This window comes from Leucoraja erinacea, chromosome 6 (genome assembly GCF_028641065.1).
Source record: "Leucoraja erinacea ecotype New England chromosome 6, Leri_hhj_1, whole genome shotgun sequence".
Taxonomy (NCBI): domain Eukaryota; kingdom Metazoa; phylum Chordata; class Chondrichthyes; order Rajiformes; family Rajidae; genus Leucoraja; species Leucoraja erinaceus.
Genome location: NC_073382.1, coordinates 44646497 through 44666434, shown reverse-complemented (window position 1 = coordinate 44666434; position 19938 = coordinate 44646497). Strand labels below are relative to the sequence as shown.

General features: G+C 42.7%; 1 protein-coding gene across 1 annotated transcript in view; it reads left to right on the top strand.

Annotated features, from left to right (window-relative positions):
- The first annotated feature begins 4183 nt into the window (after positions 1-4183).
- brca2 (BRCA2 DNA repair associated) overlaps positions 4184-19938 on the top strand; it is a 71126-nt gene continuing 55371 nt past the window's right edge. Inside the window, 9 exon segments of the mRNA XM_055636859.1 lie at positions 4184-4827; positions 6129-6383; positions 7367-7466; positions 9918-9973; positions 10602-10642; positions 10723-10837; positions 11909-11961; positions 15019-15133; positions 15873-17189. Coding sequence (XP_055492834.1) covers positions 4770-4827; positions 6129-6383; positions 7367-7466; positions 9918-9973; positions 10602-10642; positions 10723-10837; positions 11909-11961; positions 15019-15133; positions 15873-17189 — 2110 coding nt within the window. The 5' untranslated portion in view covers positions 4184-4769.

The window sequence follows — 19938 nt, the reverse complement described above, 5'->3', positions numbered from 1 at the left end:
TACACATACATATATATTTATACATATGATCATTTTCCAACGATCGATAGATTTACGATCAGTTCCTGTGGATTGGAGGATAGCTAATGCTATCCCACTTTTCAAGAAAGGAGCGAGAGAGAAAACGGGGAATTACAGACCAGTTAGCCTGACTTTGGTGGTGTGAAAGATGCTGGAGTCAATTATTAAAGATGTAATAATGGGGCATTTGGATAGCAGTAAAAGGATTAGTCCAAGTCAACATGGATTTATGATTTTACAATGCATTTAAGCCTCTCCCATTTTTATGAGATGCATTCCTGGAATATGTAGGAAGTTTATTGTAACGTAGTGCTACATGCCTGAACAATGGATGATATATCACTTAAATGCAATTGTTTTCAGTTGTGTGGAGACCTGTATACTGAAGATGCTTTTTGCCTCTAATATGTCAATTTACCTTAAATGTAGAAGAGCTTATTAAAATCTTCTTACAAAGACCATTAAGTATTTTCTTTCTATCCTCTTTTGGACCCAAGGCATAGCAGAGCTGCCAACTCTCACGAAGAGGTAAGGGAGGGAGAGATGGAAGGGAGGGAGAGAGGGGAGGGAGATCGAGAGAAGAGAGGGGGAGAGAGAGATCAAGAGAAGAGAGAGAGCGAGAGAAGAGAGGGGAGAGAGGGAGAAGGGGGGAGAGGGAGAAGGGGGAGAGGGAGAAGGAGGGAGAAGGGGAGAGAAGGGGAGGGGGGGGAGGGGAAAAGGGGGAGGGAGAGGGAGAAGGGGGAGGGGAGGGGGAGAGTGGAAAGTGATAGCACATTATAACGCGCAGCTGTCCCATTCCGACCAAAGATTATAGAGCAGAGCTCCACTAGTATCTTTGATTGCGGCCGCCGCCGCCACCGAACCCCCCGACCCACCATTGCACCAAAGATGATAGAGCAGAGTTGTATAATATTTGATTGCACCCTTCATCACGGCGGGCTTGTGATCTTTGCTTGTGATGTCTTGACAATTCGAGGGATATAATGGGTAACAGCCGCCCATTCTCTGACTTGAATCTGAGCTCGAAAAATCTCCTGGTCACTGGACCTAATGTGTCCGCGGGCCATATTGTGGAAACCAATCCCTTACAAGAACAAAACCAAAAACGTACAGAAGTGTTAAAATTGACTTTATTATTGTAGTGAGTAAAGATCTATTAAAAATAAGTCTAATAACTTTCTAATGTACCGACAAACCCAGTTTCCCAATGGCCGTTGATGGGAGAACAGAAAATAACATTTTCACCACAGAATATCGACTGAAAATAATAAAAATATTTTCTCACCTTTCTTTTTTATTGGGGAACCTAAAGAATGGCAGGTCGGGTCGTTTAGAATTACGATTAGAATATTTGATAGCAGAGCAGTGAGATGAAATTTAGATCAGGACGCCATGACAGTGTGGGGGAAGCCCAATAAATGCCTCGAAAAAATGGCGTCGCCGATCACACACGTGATACTACGCGTTTTTCGAGGAGTGGTCTATCTTGCTCCTCTAGGATCTTTCGGTGTGGGTATTTGTGGCAAAGATCTTATATAGGATGTTACACAAAAAAGCTGGAGAAACTCAGCGGGTGCAGCAGCATCTATGGAGCGAAGGAGATAGGCAACGTTTCGGCCCGAAACCCTTCTTCAGATTTAGATATACAAGGATCTTTGTTTGTGTGTGTGGGTCGGGTGACCATGTGATCACATACCCGCTGACGTAATGGGGGCGGGGCCGCGACATCGACCAATGAGACTGCGGCGCGAGCGTGGCGGGAAGCTGAAGCAAAGATCCTCTGCTATAGGCTCTTTGAGCTGAAGTGAGGGAGCGCCGGGTCCAAGATGTGAGTGAGTGAGGGAGCGCCGCGGTGGGTCCAGGATGTGAGAGAGTGAGGGAGCGCCGCGGTGGGGGGAGGGGAGTGAGTGAGGGAGCGCCGCGGTGGGGGGGGGAGGGAGGGAGGGGAGGGGAGGGGGGGGGAAGGGGAAAGAGAGAGTGAGGGAGGGAGGGGGAGGAGGAGAGAGGGAGAGAAGGAGGGAGTGAGGGAAGGGGAGAAGGGGAGTGAGTGAGTGAGGGAGCGCCGCGGTGGGTGCAGGATGGGAGAGAGTGAGGGAGCGCCGCGGTGGGGGGGGGGAGTGAGGGAGCGCCGCGGTGGAGGGAGGGAGCGCCGCGGCGGGTCCAATGTGTGAGGGAGAGTGCGGTGGGGGGGAGGAGTGAGTGAGGCCGCGCCGCGGTAGGGGGAGGGGGAGGGAGGGAGCGCCGCGGTGGTTCCAGGATGTGAGTGAGTGAGGGAGCCGCGGGCGGGGAGGGAGGGAGCGCCGCGGCGGGTCCAATGTGTGAGTGAGTGAGGGAGCGCCGCGGTGGGGGGAGGGAGTGAGTGAGGGAGCGCCGCGGTAGGGAGGGAGCGCCGCGGTGGGAGGGAGGGTTGGGGTGATTTAAAGCGGCCGCCGGTCCTGTCGTGTCGCGGGGGCGTAACCGGGCCCTGTGACCTATGACCGAGGGGCCACACTTAAAGCCTCTAGTCTACCAGTCTTTGATATTTCCACCCTGGGGAAAAAAGCATTCGGACTGTCTATCTCTCATAATTTTATATATTTGCTACAGACATTTAAATTATCCGCATTGCAGTCATGTTAAGCAATGGATTTTATTGTGTGCCGGTGGAAATGATGCTTAGCAAACAGCCTTTATAGATGGCGTATTGACCAACCGGGCATTCAAACTCTTGACCTTTCGATTGTAAGCCATGTAAAGACTTCTGAAAGCAGGTGGATTGCTTGTGGAAATACCAAGTCTTTGACCCACTTTAACCGTATTTTTTTCCCAGACATTACTGAAATATGTTTCCTTTTAAAGCTTGGCACTTATTGCACGCGGGGGGGGGGGGGGGGGGGGGGGGGGGGCACGGGGCAACAGATCCTGTTTTTCACTCACCAGATGCCTACAAAATATAATCAGGCCAACTCTGATCAGCAATAATGCCAAGTAAAAATATATCCAAGTGACTGATGCCAAAGTAGTCCTGATAGTATCTTTGCTCGATTTTTATGATGAGTTAACAAGTATCCTCAAAACTACTACGGTGTATAGGCTGGCTAGTCAGAATTGTTTTCCCAGGATGGAAAAATAAATACTGGAGAGTGTAGCTTTAAGGTGAAAAGGGCAAAGCTTAAAGGAGATGTGTGGGGCAAGTTTTTTTTAGACAGAGGGCGGTGAATGCCTGGTACATAGAAATTAGGTGCAGGAGTAGGCCATTCGGCCCTTCGAGCCTGCACCGCCATTCAATATGATCATGGCTGATCATCCAACTCAGTATCCCATACCTGCCTTCTCTCCATACCCTCTGATCCCCTTGGCCACAAGGGCCACATCTAACTCCCTCTTAAATATAGCCAATGAACTGGCCTCAACTACCCTCTGTGGCAGAGAGGTCCAGAGATTCACCACTCTCTGTGTGAAAAAAGTTCTCCTCATCTTGGTTTTAAAGGATTTCCCCCTTATCCTTAAGCTGTGACCCCTTGTCCTGGACTTCCCCAACATCGGGAACAATCTTCCTGCATCTAGCCTGTCCAACCCCTTAAGAATTTTGTAAGTTTCTATAAGATCCCCTCTCAATCTCCTAAATTCTAGAGAGTATAAACCAAGCCTATCCAGTCTTTCTTCATAAGACAGTCCTGACATCCCAGGAATCAGTCTGGTGAACCTTCTCTGCACTCCCTCTATGGCAATAATGTCCTTCCTCAGATTTGGAGACCAAAACTGCACGCAATACTCCAGGTGTGGTCTCACCAAGACCCTGTACAACTGCAGTAGAACCTCCCTGCTCCTATACTCAAATCCTCTGGTATGCTATGCTATGAAAGCCAACATACCATTCACTTTCTTTACTGCCTGCTGCACCTGCATGCCTACCTTCAATGACTGGTGTACCATGACACCCAGGTCTCGCTGCATCTCCCCCTTTCCCAATCGGCCACCATTTAGATAATAATCTGCTTTCCCATTTTTGCCACCAAAATAGATAACCTCACATTTATCCACATTATACTGCATCTGCCAAACATTTGCCCACTCACCCAACCTATCCAAGTCACCTTGCAGTCTCCTAGCATCCTCCTCACACCTAACCCTGCCCCCCAGCTTAGTGTAATCCGCAAACTTGGAGATATTGCCTTCAATTCCCTCATCCAGATCATTAAAATATATTGTAAATAGCTGGGGTCCCAGTACTGAGCCTTGCGGTACCCCACTAGTCACTGCCTGCCATTGTGAAAAGGACCCATTTACTCCTACTCTTTGCTTCCTGTTGGCCAGCCAGTTCTCTATCCACATCAATACTGAACCCCCAATGCCTTGTGCTTTAAGCTGACAGGGGTGACAATAGGTGCTGACAGGGGTGACAATAGGTGCAGGAGTAGGCCATTTGGTTCTTCGAGCCAGCACCACCATTCACTATGATCATGGTAGTTGAAGCAGATACAATAGTGGCTTTTCAAAGACTATTGGATCATGTGCATATGCAGGGAATGGAGGGTTCTTGGTTATATGCAGGTAGATATGTGATGGTGTTGGCATCATGTTCAGCACAGGCACTGTGGGCCGGAGGGCCTGTTTTTGTGCTGCACTGTTCTTTGTTTTACATTCTATCATTTGTTTTTTTGTTTTGTTGCTTTTTCTGATATGGAAAAAAACTTATATGTAAATGTTCCATTTTCACAGAAAGACCTGCTTTAGGATTGGGCAGGAGTAATATTCAGTTCAAGAAGATGAAAGAACAGAATTCAAATCAAGTAATGCTTGATTTCACAGTACTCTGTCAAGAAGGTAAGCTCGTGTTCTATTTACCACAAACTAGCTCAACAGTACAGTGGTAACATCTGGAGAAAGACCACAGATGCTGGAATATTGAGTAAAATGTAAATTGCTGGCGGAAATCATCTGTGAAGGGAAATGGTCAAGATGGTGTTGCGATTCGGGACCTTCTTTGGACTGATGGAGTATAGGGAGACCTTTGGTGGGGAGAGGTGAGGGAAGAACCAGTAGGTGATGGTTGGAGAAACAAAGAACTGCAGTTGTATTACCAAAGATAGGCAAAGTGCTCTGGTAACTCAGTGGGTCAGACAGCATCTTTGGAGTAAAAGGATGGGTGATGCTTCGGCAGTCTGAAGAAGGGTCCAGATCTGTAACGTCACCCATCCTTTTGTCTATCACCCAGTTTATGTCTATCTTCGGTGAGAGATGGATTGAGGTGATGAGCAGGGGAGGTGTAGGAATCAGGGAGCAGTGAGGGAGAGTCTCACAGACCGCTCATCAGGGAATAGAATAGAATAGGATAGTTTCTTTTTGTCATTGTAACATGAACCATGTACAACGAAATTTAAAAATGTCAGCCAGTCAGTGCACCATTCAAACATTTCTAAAAGCTAACGATACATACAAGATAAAATATTAAAAGATAAACAACTAAAATAAATAGCACGCATAAACACCCAACCCTCCATCCTTCTGTCGATTTCACAGTGTACCACATTCCCTTCGTATGTCTGGCCCCTCTTTTACTTGGCGGCTACATTTAGTGCTTTTATAGCAGTGGGGTAAAAACTTTTTTAGTCTGTTCGTCCTTGTCCTTGTAGATCTGTACCGTCTGGCTGACGGCAACAGTTCAAACAGGGAGTGCCGGGGTGGGAAATGTCCTTTATGATACTCTGGGAGAGGAGGAGGTTTATTTTAATGAGCATATTCTGAAGAGAGTTTCCAGTGTAGTAAAATGGAAATGCAAGACTGCAGTTGCAGAATCTTGAGTAATCAATATACTTGAGTAATTCTTAAGTTTAAAAAAAAAAACTAAAAAAAACCCCCAACAAAACAGCAAAATCTGCTGTGTGCATTTCATAATTTTGTTGACGAGGGGTCTCAACCCAAAACGTCACTTATGCATGTTCTCCAGTGATGCTCAGTAGTGTTCAGTAGATTAATGAATATTAAAAGAAAATGAAAGGAAATAAACAATAATGTTCAGTAGTTTTAGACTCTGTTGCATAACCATATTATTTTAAAATGTAATATCATATCGCTTGTCATTTATTGTTTAAAAAAATAAAAAAAATAATTGTTCTTCATTACAGATTTGGGGCCGCTATGTCAAAATTGGTTTGAAGAACTAACTTTGTCAGCGTGTTCTAGCCAGTTTAAACAGCATGGAGGTGACGTCCATTCTGCTACACCTGGTTACAACAATGATTACTTCAAAACACCGTGGCAGAAGCAAACTTTGCATAGCCAGCTAGATTGCACTCCATCGATCTTCAGTGGTTTCCCTTTGATAACTCCTTCAGTATGTACACCCAATCACAGGAATGAACAAAGTAGGATGATAACAGGTACGGCATCTAATATATGGTAAATTCACGATCTCAATGGCATATTTTTGATTTCTTGACATTTGAATGTTAAGTATTTGTATTTGTGATAATCACAACTTGCCTTGATGCTTATTGTTTACATATCTGTTGTGGTGCTGCAAGTAAGAATTTCATTGTTCTGATTTGGGACATTCTAGGCTTGACTTGACTAGTCATAGAGCTATGCAGCATGGATACAGGCCCTTAAGCCCACCTTGTCCATACTAACAAGTATGATCATATTCTATAGCTTCTGACAATGGTAACCATTTTGCACAGAATTATGTGGGAGATAAGGCACAGAAATGCACCCTGTAACCCCATCCGCCCATGCTAGCATATTTCATTCAAATCTTTTCTCAACTACACAAAACACAGTAAATAAAGTCTGATCTTATTGGGGTTTGATACAGGTTTAGCACAGCACTTTTCTATTCCCTGAGAAATAAACTCTTCAGCCTGGTTGCACTAGTTTTATTTTGCGCTATATTTTTTGCTTATTTATTGGACTTTTTTTGTTTGTGTATCGAGTACAGTATTTACACACCTGTTGTGCTGCTGCAAGTTTTAATGTCATTGTTCTGGTTCGATACATATGACAATTAAACAGTCTTGACTTTCTTTGAGGCTTTTCTAACCTGTGACACAACTTGCAACAATTGATATATAATTATCCTCTGAGACCCTTCAGATCTTCTGTCCCACCTAGTCTTGCAAATTTCAAATAACAGGTGGAATGTGGTCCTTCATATCTCATCCCCATCTTGAGAAATTCCACTTGTAGAACCTAGCTGGGAAATTGTGAAGAGAAGTCTGGATTAATTATTTTTGTTACATCTGCATATAACAATTAGATGTTCGTGTTAGCTTGTAAAATACTGCATCTAAGAGGATTGATTTCAATTTTATTGTGAATATGAACGGATGTAATAAGATTATTGGTGGAAATTTGCATTTAACAGAAAAGCGTTTTTCTGCTTTGGTGCAAGGAACTGTCCCTCCATGCAAAGGAAACCATCATAAAACCCCAAATCCTGTCCTTGATGTTTCTTTAATGAAAAGGTACGTTTATTTAATTTTCTATATTTGAATGAAAGACTAGCTTTTTTTCCCAGGATAAGATTAATGCCAGAGATGTACTGGACTTCTGTCTGCTGGTGCAATGGTTCTGCCTTCTTTCTAGAGTCAATTTTTGAACTCCAGACTATTGACTGTCCAGACAAATTTATTCAACTAAACTGTCTGTACCAGTCAAACGCACTATTTAAATGGAGTTTAAGAAGGAACTGCAGATGCTGGAGAATCGAAGGTACACAAAAAAGCTGGAGAAACTCAGCGGGTGCAGCAGCATCTATGGAGCGAAGGAAATAGGCAACCATATTACCATATAACCATATAACAATTACAGCATGGAAACAGGCCATCTCGACCCTTCTAGTCCGTGCCGAACACATAATCTCCCCTAGTCCTATATACCTGCGCTCAGACCATAACCCTCCATCCGGTGGGCGGCGCGACTCTGGTCAGCAGCGGCCTCTGCAGTGTGTCCGCGTTTTAAAATATTTTCTGTCTATGTTTTTTATGTAGTTTTTGTTATTTTTTGTTGGGGTGGGGATGGGGTGGGAGGGGGGGGGGGGAAACTTTTTAAATCTCTCCCTGCACGGGAGACCCGACCTTTTATCGTTGGGGCTGCAATAGCGGCCTCCAACAGAAGAGACCAGGATGGTGCCGACGACTAAGTCCGGAGCGGTGGAGGAGCGCTGCTGCTGCTGCGGCCCGACCGGAGAGTCGGAGGCTTCAACGGCAGGTCTGTGGACGGCGGCACCGGGAGCCCGCGGGTCCCTGGAGGGAGACCGCTTTTCAGGGCTCTCGCAACGGCGACTTCCCCCGCCCGAGTTGCGGGGTTGAAGAGCTCCTGGAGCGGGGCCTATATCACCGCCCCGCGCGGCTTGGAATGGCCACGGGACTCTGCGAGCGCACGCCGGGGGCTCTAACATCAAGAACCCGGTGTGCGACCTCGCACCACCCGGCGTGGCTTTAATGGCTGCGGGACAATCGCCATCGCCAGCCGGGGGCTTTGACTTTGACTCTGACATCGGGGGGGGGAGAGTGCAGTGGAGAGATAAGTTTATTTGGCCTTCCATCACAGCAATGTGATGGATGTTTATGTAAATTATGTTGTGTCTTGGGTCTATGTGTCTGTAATGTATGGCTGCAGAAACGGCATCAAGGGGTCCAAATGACAATTAAATGTATCTTGTATCTTGTATCATTCCCTTCCCATCCATATATGGTCAGGCAACGTTTTGGGCCGAAACGTCTGAAGAAGGGTTTCGGCCCGAAACGTTGCCTATTTCCTTCGCTTCATAGATGCTGCTGCACCCGCTGAGTTTCTCCAGCTTTTTTGTGTACCTCCTATTTAAATGGATACTTGCCAGTTCCTTGAGGTGTAAGCCTGCAGAGTACCTGAGAACTACTTACTCAAGAACTACTTAAATATTGAAACAAAGAACTGGAGATGCGAGTTTATACCAAAGATTGACACAAAGTGCTGGAGTAACCCAGTTGGTCAGGCAACATCTCTGGAGAAAAAGAATGGGTTACGTTTCGGGTCTGGACCCTTCTTCGGACTTCAATGTGCTGTTTTTGCTTTCCATCTTTCTGGCAGTGATTCTAGTCAAGCCAAAACTTTGGAAATATTTTCCTCAAATTTCAAAACTTTCCTCTGTTTAGCTTGAATTTTTGCTCCGATTGTTCACCCTTGATTTACAGGAGAAAACCTCTGTACAGGAGAAAACATCAATAGGGTATTGAGTAGAGACGTTGTACAAGACATTGATGAAGTCGCACTTAAGAACCTTTCGATGTTCTCCATGGATGTTGCCTGATCTGCTGAGTTACTCAAGCACTTTGTCTTTTTTTTATAAACTAGCATCTGCAGTTCTTTGTTTCTACTAAAGTTTATTGGTGTGAATAAAAATGCTAATGGCAGTGCATGAATAACATGTGGTGGGCACACCATTTCTACATGTTGAAGAGTAAGACACATCAGTTTTAGTCAGAACTTTACGTTATTTCTAGTAATGCTCTTCAGACCTGGCATTCACGTGCTTTTGTCTGATGGCTTTATGCAACATTTTGGCTCGGCTATAGAGGTTCACAATATAGAGAAGTTACAATGTGTTGATGCTACTTCTTGGAGCTGTAAATTCATGTTTGATTTTGTAGTTATAATATTGCCAATGGATGTATGATGTATGTCTGCAAAATGAGCAGTAAAATAAAGATGTAGACAACAGTTCTGAGTTCTAATTGGATTATTGGTTTGTTTCACAAAAATATTTTGGATGTATTTACTCAGGTTGTTTTTTTTGTAACTCATTCACAATTAAAATTTTTAGTGCTGAAAAACGGGTGACCCTGAAGATATATGATTAGTTCCTGTCACAATAGAAATAGTGCGTGCAAATTAATGAAAACATATCAGAGATTATTTTCTTTTAATCATTCTAGCCCTGCCATCTTGAAAAGTGCTTGCAGGACTCCGCAGCTCATCCAGGCTATTCAAGGTAAATAAATGTTCTATTAGATTCCTAAAGTAATCCATAGTGAGGTGATTGCATTCCCAAAGCGGTTCAGAATGTTGATCAGTAAAGTGTGTTCGAGATCTGAAAATGATTTGTCCAATTTTAAGTTTGGTAATACAACTGAAGATAAAAAGAACCTTTAAGCTTTTTTAAATTTTAAGATCAGGGTTTTTCTTAAATAGATCACATTTTTTTCACTCAAGCAATTTCCCATTAAAACTGAATCATGCAACCGAGTGGCGCAGTTGGTAGAGCCGCTGTCTCACAACACCAGAATTCCAGTTCGATCTTGACCTCGGTCACTGTCTGAGTGGAGTTTGCACTTTCTCCCTGTGACCATGTTGGTTTCCTGCAACATTCCAAATCATGCAGGTTTGTAGGTTAATTGGCCTCTGGAAAAATTACTCCTAATGTGCAGGGAGCGGATGAGAAAGCGGGATATCATAGAACTAATGTGAACGGGTGATCGATGATCAACGTGGACATGGTTGGCCGATAGGCCTGTTTCCATGCCGTATATTGCAATCATTCAATGCTTTGTAGTTTTCTGAAAATTAAATTCACACCAAAGTGCAAAATGTTCATGATTACATTCATAATTTTCTTTCAGACGATGGAGGTTCATTTCTCAGTCCTCCAGTGTCAACTAAGGTAAGGACTTTTTGTTTGATTTTTCTTTTCTATTTTTTCTATTTTAAAGGAAAATGTTGCAAATATTATTTCAAAACTAGGTCATCTCGGAACAGATTTTGGAAAGCCTTGGAGCCGAGGTGGATCCAGACATGTCTTGGACTAGTTCATTAGCAACTCCTCCATCGTTAACTCCAACAGTTATTATATGTAAAGGTAAGCTTACAAAATAAATTTTTACCATGAATAGTGACAAAGTAATGGTATGCAAAATTCTGCAAAGGCTTTGGAGCGCTGTTAGTTTTTTTCTCATTGAATGTTTGTGGTAGAAACAAGGAAGTGCAGTTGCAGGCTTGCAAAAAAAGACAGTGGCGTAGCGATAGAGCTACTGTCTTACAGCGCCAGGAACCCGGTTCGAAAACTGACTATGGGTGATTGTACGGAATTTGTACATTCTCCTCGTTACCTGCATGGGTTTTCTCCGAGATCTTCGGTTTCCTCCCACACTCCAAAGACGTACAGGTTTGTAGGTAAATTGGCTTGGTATAATTGTAAAGTTGTCCCTTGACAGTGTAGGGTAGTGTTCGTGTGTGGGGATCGCTGGTCGGTGCTGACTCCATGGGCCAAAGGGCCTGTTTCTGCGCTGTATTTCTAAACTAAACTAAACACAAAGTGCTGGAGTAGCTCAACGGATCAGGTAGTAACCCTGGAGAACATGCATGGGTGATGTTTTGGGTCAAGACCAGAAACATCATGTCTGAAGGGAGCCTCGACCTGAAACATCACCAATGCATGATCTCCAGGGATGTTGCCTGACCCACTGATTTACTCCATATTTGGTGTCCTTTTTAAAATTACCTACGATACAGAGTTTTATGCCAATAATTATTAAAATGTGCACTCTGACACTTCACAATATAATGAGCAACAAAAAAGCGTTTGTGTCTGGACGTCACAGTTTTCAGGCTCCTATACCTTTTTCCCCATTGGCAGGAGAGAAATGAGAGCGTGGCCCCGGTGGTGTGGGTCTCTGATGATTATGTCAATCAAACCTTTGTTTTTTTAGGTAGAAAGCTCAGCAATTAATTCTTGACAATTAACTCGTGTTTGAACACTGAAACTGCAGTGTGAACGTAAATATTCTGCTCTGGTATTGCGTTAAGAGTATGGTTATAGCAACTTCCAGATCGGGAATGACTACTGGAGGGGGTTGAAATAGGCTCTCACTTTAATTCTTTCTAAATAGTTGTGTGCTAATTATGCTAATTTCTTCATTTTTTTTTTCAGCCAAAGAAATTGATTTTCATCAAGACAAGGCTAAGGAAATACAAGTGCCTCAGGTATGCTTGTGTGTGTGTGCGCATTACTGAATGTTTAGGAATAACAGGGTTATGATATTTCAAAAATTCTAGTTTCAGGCTGCACATTGTCATTAATCAAAATCCTTAATGATGATGAGGATCGATTTGTTGTTTGGGACTTGCAAATAGTTATCCATTTTTAACAGTTATGGCCCAAGCTTCCTCTGGGTTGGATGTGCACACTTATGTAGGGAATATTCTCACTGGAGAACCCAGCCACCCACTTTGTTGCAGAATGTTAAATCTGAGAGTTTACCTATTTAATGTTGTTCCCATACCTATCATTTCATTATCCCAAATCACAAAATGGTTTGGTGTGCAACGAAATTTTGTGTTGTCGGGAACTGGAATTGGGTTCCATATTAATAAAACTGGGTGTGAATCATTTGTTGACCTGGTCACAACTCCAGTGCTATCCCTCTAGATGCTAATATCACCTCCTCCACTGCAAGAGTGAGGCCACATGCAAACTGCAATTCATATTTCACTTTGGTAGCCTACAACCCAAGGTCCTGGATGAGGGAATTGAATGCAACATCTCCATGTTTGCGAATGACATGAAACTGGGGGGCAATGTTAGCTGTGAGGAGGATGCTAGGAGGCTGCAAGGTGACTTGGATAGGTTCGGTGAGTGGGCAAATGCATGGCAGATGCAGTATAATGTGGATAAATGTGAGGTTATCCACTTTGGTGGCAAAAACAGGAAAGTAGACCATTATCTGAATGGTGACCGATTAGGAAAAGGGGAGATCAACGAACCTGGGTGTCATGGTACCGATTCAGGAAAAGGGTGTTTAGATGCAACTGAGATGCTGGGAATGAAGGTTACATGGAGAAACTCACAGCCAGTCAAGGAAATAGAAAGTTTCGGCCCGATGCATTTCCTTCGCTCCATAGATGCAGCTGCACCCGCTGAGTTTCTCAGTTTTTTTGAAGAAAGAAAGTAAAGGTGCAGCAGGTATGTTGGTATGTTAGCATTCATAGCAAAAGGATTTGAGTATAAGAGCAGGGAGGTTCTACTGCAGTTGCACAGGGTCTTGGTGAGACCACACCTGGAGTATTGCGTACAGTTTTGGTCTCCTAATCTGAGGAAAAACATTTTTGTCATAGAGGGAGTACAGAGATGGTTCACCAGACTGTTTCCTGGGATGGCAGGACTTTCATATGAAGAAAGACTAGATAGACTCGGTTTGTACTCGCTAGAATTTAGAAGATTGAGGGGGGATCTTATAGAAACTTACAAAATTCTTAAGGGGTTGGACAGGCTAGATGCAGGAAGATTATTCCCAATGTTGGGGAAGTCAAGAACAAGGGGTCACAGTTTAAGGATAAGGGGGAAGTCTTTTAGGGCCGAGATGAGAAAATCACTTTTTTACACAGAGAGAGTGGTGAATCTGTGGAATTCTCTGCCACAGAAGGTAGTTGAGGCCAGTTCATTGGCTATATTTAAGAGGGAGTTAGATGTGGCCCTTGTGGCTAAAGGGATCAGGGGGTATGGAGAGAAGGTAGGTACAGGATACTGAGTTGGATGATCAGCCATGATCATATTGAATGGCGGTGCAGGCTCGAAGGGCCGAATGGCCTACTCCTGCACCTATTTTCTATGTTTCTATGACATGAACAATTATTCCCCAATTTCAAATAAACCTCCTGACCCACCCCCCTTCTTCTCATTCTCCTCCCATGTGCACAACTTTCTCCTATCCGGTCGCAGTTTATTTCATTCAGCTAATACACTCCTACCTGTCTGCCACTTCCCTCTAAGCCTCCCCCTCAATCCCCCTCCCCCTGTCCCCTTCCAACCATATGCCTCCCTCTAGTTTTTTAACTCTTCCTTCCTTATCTGACTTTTGTCTCTATTTCACCTCTAACCTTTGTTACTATCCCCATCTCTCACATTCTCCACCCCCCCCCGTCTCATCTATCCACCTATCACTTGCCCGGATTTGTCCACTCCAACCTATTTGGAAAGTGGGAGTAAACTGGAGCGCCTGGAGAAAAGCCAAAATATATACATATTCTGTGGTAGCCTTGGGCATTTCAGTTCAACGCAGTTGTACTTAACGGATTTTTCTGTAGAAAAATGATTTTGATGAATTAAGTGAAATCAAGTGTACCCAATCAAGTGTAAAAAATAAGACATTATAAAATTGTGCTTTAAAATGGTATATTCTTATGCCCGTTTACACTGGAAAACAGAACAAAATAGGAGCAGGAGTAGGCAACCAGACCTGCAAGCCTGCCCTGCTATTCAGTGTGACAAGGCTGATATGCTGGCTTCAAATGCTCTTCTCCGGTAGATCCCCACAACTCTGTTCCTTGGATCTTTCAAATAGTTATCACTCTACACCCTAAATATTTCAAATGATCTATTCTTCATCCTCTGAGGCAAAGAATTCCAGAGATTTGCTATTCTGAATAAATGTATGCACCTCTGTTTAAAACGAGCAGTCCCTTAGTTTAGTTTATTATTGTCACATCTACCGAGGTACAGTGAAAAGCTTTTGTTTGCTTGCTATCCAGTCAGATTAAAGACTACATGATTACAATCAAGCCATCTACAGTGCACGGATAAAGGTATAACATTTAGTTCAAGATTATGTCCGATTATAAATAGTTCTTTGCAACTATCTCCCCTTGTTGCCTTCAACTGAGATTAATATCACATTTAAATTAACCCAGAAATAATTAAGATCATGAGAAATGGGAGCAAGGGTAACCTTTTCCGTTCCTTTCTATTTCCTTGTATGCTTAATTGAATTGTAAAAATGAATACTTTGGGTAAACACAAAGACATTTGTAGTAAGCGCCTGAGATTTTAATATACTGAACTACTAGATTGCTGAATTTGGCAACCAGTAATATGCTGGAATAAAAACAAGCTGTTAAACAAATTATATACTTCCACTTATAACGTTGACTTGCTTTTAAACTGAAATTAAAAAACATTTCACTATATGTAGGTTTTAAAAAGGAAATTAACTTTTAATAAAAAGGTGCTTATTATTAACATTCTAATAATTAATTTGCTCACAGCTATTGCACAGTAACTTAAATATACAGCACGATGCATTTGCTTTTGGACAACGTACACTGCCTGTAATTGGGGAGGCGGAAAATGAAGAAATTGAAGGGGTTCATCAAAGTTATAGTAAGTATAATTGTTTCTCTTCCACATTGCAATTTTTCTACATTGCAATTTAAGAGATAAGGAATAATTTAAAGGCTTGCCTATGATTTGGACTAGGGAGAGGCCGTGACTGTGATTAAGGCTGACAGTGGGGAAAACAAAGGTTCAAATTGCTGAAGAGTCACTTAATGCAGAATCTCAAGGAGGAAAGTTGAAGTTATTTCTGGGAGAAATGTTTGGGAAATGATAGCTAATGAAGAAACTGCATTCAGCAGGTTGAGCAAGATCATATGTTTAGAGGAGGAGGAAATGAAACAAAAGCAGGGGACTTACCACCACAGTAATTTGGCTGATTACTGGGAGGAAGAGTGTGCTTCCACAAACAGATCACTTTCCATGATTACCAACTATTTGGTGTGTACAATGTATGGAGTGTAATACAAGGATAGGGTGCTGAGTGGGGCAGGAGAAATTATAGCGGAGCCTGATTTTGGCCTTGCCCTGTGTACTCGTCTTATCCTTACTTTTAACCAAGTTAATTGAAAATGATCAAGGAGAATTAAAGTCAGTGTAGTTCCTGGTATTTTTGCATGTTAATGCACTTCCAGCACCTTTTTATCCCTTTACGTTTGGGAAAGAATAATGGGTTTGAAACAAAATTGTGTAGAATCTGTAGGATGACATATTTGCGACCCCTCCGAGTATGCTTTGTTGATTTTAGACGTTTAAGGTTTTTTTTTTTTTTTTTGCATGCTTTTAGAACCTGAAGATGGACCGCATAACTTGGTTAATGAGAGCAGAAACTATAGAGATGGAAAGCAGACTGTGCCTAATGAAGTTGTACCTTTCACTGAGTGTACATCTTTGGAACTACGAGGAGCAAAACCCAATGATGTAAAGACAAAGAACAAAGTAGAAGTGAATAATTTGAAGATAGACGGTGTCAAATCCTTGCCCTCTAAAACATCTGAATATTATATTTCGCAGAGCATTGCAGCTGATTCAGACATTCATATAGTTTCTAATACTTTAGCTGTTAATTCTGGTAAAGACTGCAATATGAAAGGAGTTTTCCTGAATAGCGATATGTCTGTCGATCAAAACGTGTATGACAGAAGCTCAGAGGAGTTATCAAACTGCAATATATCTTCATTGTCTGACTGGTCACAGCTAAATCTCTCTGAACTCAATGAAAGCCAGATGATTAATAGAGGCTTTCACAATGTAGATCCTTCTACAAATGCATTGTGTTTGAGTAACACAGGGAATACAGTATTTGTTTCAAATGAAAATGTTGGTCACCAGCAACTAGAGAACATGTTGGGAAAAGATCTGAATAAAGGATCCAGTTGCATCTCAAGTGAAGAAATCAGTTCAGTAGCATGTTCAGAGCCTTGTTCTTCAGCATGTAAAGTAACAGAGAATCAGTTTAATTATTGTAAAGTTGCTGAAGATTTTAAAACCATTGATAAAAGCATAAATAATTCTAAATCAGAAGCAAAATCCAGTTCACCTAATTGTACTTGTGATAGATTTCCACTGTTGAAACTAGCTGATGTTGAAATTCCTTGCAGAAATTGTTTACTAATTAGTGATTCATTGCAAATGCATCTATCTGCTGAGCGTAAAATTGGTTCCGATTCAGAAAATGTAGCGCTTGGATCATTTGCCTCTCGCAAGATGGAAAGAAAACAGGCAGAAGTCGATGATCTTGCAAGTGAAATACGCAAAATAAAGCCATTGGCTACTTTGAAAGATCACAAAGCTAGTTTAACGGATTCTGTAAATGATGATGACAAATCCAATCAGCCTATAGCTTCTAGAAGTACCTCACTGGTTCTGGATTCAACAAAGGTTCAAGGAGCTGGAGAAGAACATAGTTTCTTGCTTTCTACCCTAAAGGGACATTCACGGAAATTCCTATACTCTGTTCAAGATTCTTTAAAACTACATGACAAGAAGAACACCTCTTTGGGCACTGATTTACAAACTATACCAGAGGTTTTACCTTTGGCATCGAAGTTTTCATGCACATCACCAGCCAAAACATCTGAAAACCATCAAAAGTCTGGATCAGGTACATCTCCTGATTTTTACTCTTGCCTAGATTCTAAATGGTTTCTAATTCAGATGCTCTTGTAAATTGAGATGGTTGTACACTATTTGCTGTAATGAATACAATATCCTATTGTTTGATTGATGCTTTGGAAAAATAGTCAGTAGATTATATTTAAAAATTCAATATGTTTTGGGGAATTGCTGAAGGCTGCTTTGTACTCAAGATCTAAACTCTCTAGTTGGATTCCTGAAACCATGTAATGATACCTAGTAATTCTGAAGAAGGGCCCTGACCCAAAATGTCATCTATCTGTATTCTGCAGAGATGCTTCTGACCTGCTAAGTTACTTCAGCACGTTGTGTCATTTTAGTGAAAGCAAAGATCGACATAATCAATAGATAGCAATAAAATACAAACACAGAACACTCGGACCTAACTTAAATTAGGCCACAGTTTTAAGGATGTGGTGCAGTTCGGGCAACCGCACTACAGGAAGGATGTGCATGCATTGGAGAGGGTGCACATGGATTTATCAGGATGTTCCCAAGGATGGGACATTTCTGTGATGATGGGAGACTAGAGAGGCTGAGTTTATTTTCCTTGGGATGGAGGGACGGATAGGATAATGAGAAACATTTTCTCACGGGTCTTCTGCTCTAAAGCAGCATACGATTTGGTCTTGCAGCTTTTGCTAAATCTTTTATCATGTTATGCGAGGCAAATTGGCTAAAGACTTGTTTATGCTGTAATTGTGATATCGGGTCCAAATGGATCACCAATTTGTAATTTATGACTGAAGATGGTAGGTAATTCAAGCCTTTGGCAAGTATTGGGCTCCAGTTCTCTTGAGATTGTTTCTGAAATAGCTTCTCCATATTGCCAGTGTGCTTACCTGTCTATTCAGAACCAGATTGGACAAGATTGCAAAGCTGGGTACTGATCCATTATTTATGACTATCCTTAATTGCTGTTATATTTATGGCATTCGAGACATTCACTGTTTATTGTTTTATCAGATAAGACTTTGCTTTAAGCCACACAACATGGTGGACAGTTCCACTGAATGAAAATCAGACTTTGTTTAGTTTGATTTAGAAATAGTGTGGAAATAGGCCCTTCAGCCCAACAAGCCTGTACCAATCAGTGATCCCCATACACTAACGGTATCCTACATAGTGTCATAGAGTAATACAGTGTGGAAACAGGCCCTTTGGCCCACACGCCCACACCGGCCAACAATGTCCCAGCTACCCTAGCCTCCCACTTGCCTGCGCTTGGTCCATAACCCTCCAAACCTGTCCTATCCATGTACCTGTCCAACTGTTTCTTAAACTATGGGATAGTCCCAACCTCAACAACCTCCTCTGGCTTGTGCCATACACCCACCACCCTCTGTGGAAAAAGTTACTCCTCGGATTCCTATTAAATCTTTTCCCCTTCACCTTGAACCTATGTCCTCTGGTCCTCTATTCCCCTACTCTGGGTAAAAGACTCTGTGCATCTACCCAATCTATTCCTCATATGATTTTGTATACCTCTATAAGATCTACCCTCATCCTCCTACACTCCATGGAATAGAGACACAGCCTACTTCACCTCCCCTTCACACCCTCTAGTCCTAGCAACATCCTCGTAGATCTTTACTGAACCTTTTTCCTATAACATGATGCCCAGAACTGAACACAATATTCTAAATACACACGGGACAATTTACAATCTTTACTGAAGCCAATTAACCTGCAAATCTGTCAAACCTGCAAACATTCAATTCCCAAACTGGGAGTCGAACCCCAGCCGCCTGGGTGAAAACCAGGAATCCTAACTGCTAGACCATATGGGAGATCTTCAAGGAGTGTGTGCTGATCATTTTTGCTTAAATGCTTTTGTGAAGAAAAAAAATCAGCATCATTGGTGAGGATGCAATCAGGTAACTTAATTCTTTGTGTTGGTTCTTTCACCCTCTGTCGCAGACTCGGCCTGGCAGGACTCGAAATTAGCGGTTGCCCGGGTGTCACTGACACCGCCAGGCAACCTAAACGGCGAGTCATTTTGCCCGGCTAGCAACTTGGTTTATACCGAAGATAGACACAAAAAACTGGAGTAACTCCGTGGGTCCGGCAGCATCTCTGGAGAAAAGGAACGTGACGTTTTGTCTCAGCGACGGCTGTGGGAAAGATGCTAAGTGTGGCGCGACGGAGGGTTGGAGCGAATGTCGGGCCCCGCACAGCAGCGGCGGCTCCATCTCCTCCTCCTCCCACACCCCGCCCGCCCTGATTTTGCCCGGCTAGCAACTTGGTTTATACCGAAGATAGACACAAAAAACTGGAGTAACTCCGTGGGTCCGGCAGCATCTCTGGAGAAAAGGAACGTGACGTTTTGTGTCGGTGACGGCTGTGGGAAAGATGCTAAGTGTGGCGCGACGGAGGGTTGGAGCGAATGTCGGGCCCCGCACAGCAGCGGCTGCTCCATTAAATTGTGAACACGTGAAACAGTAAAACCGCAGTGTTCGATTGTCACTGCTACCGTTGACACATTATTACAGAATTCATTTTAATGGCAAATCAATGCTCTTAATATGGAGTATCAGTACTGTAGTTATTGAGCAACATTCACAACTATACGTTGGATTTATCCAGGTTTTACTTCTGCAGTCATATACATCACAAATTTGGTCAGGAGATATTTCAGTTGAAATGTTAACGTTAATTCTGAAGTGGGAATGATGGAAACAGCGTTTATCAACAATTTAAAAAAAAATTGTTGCTTA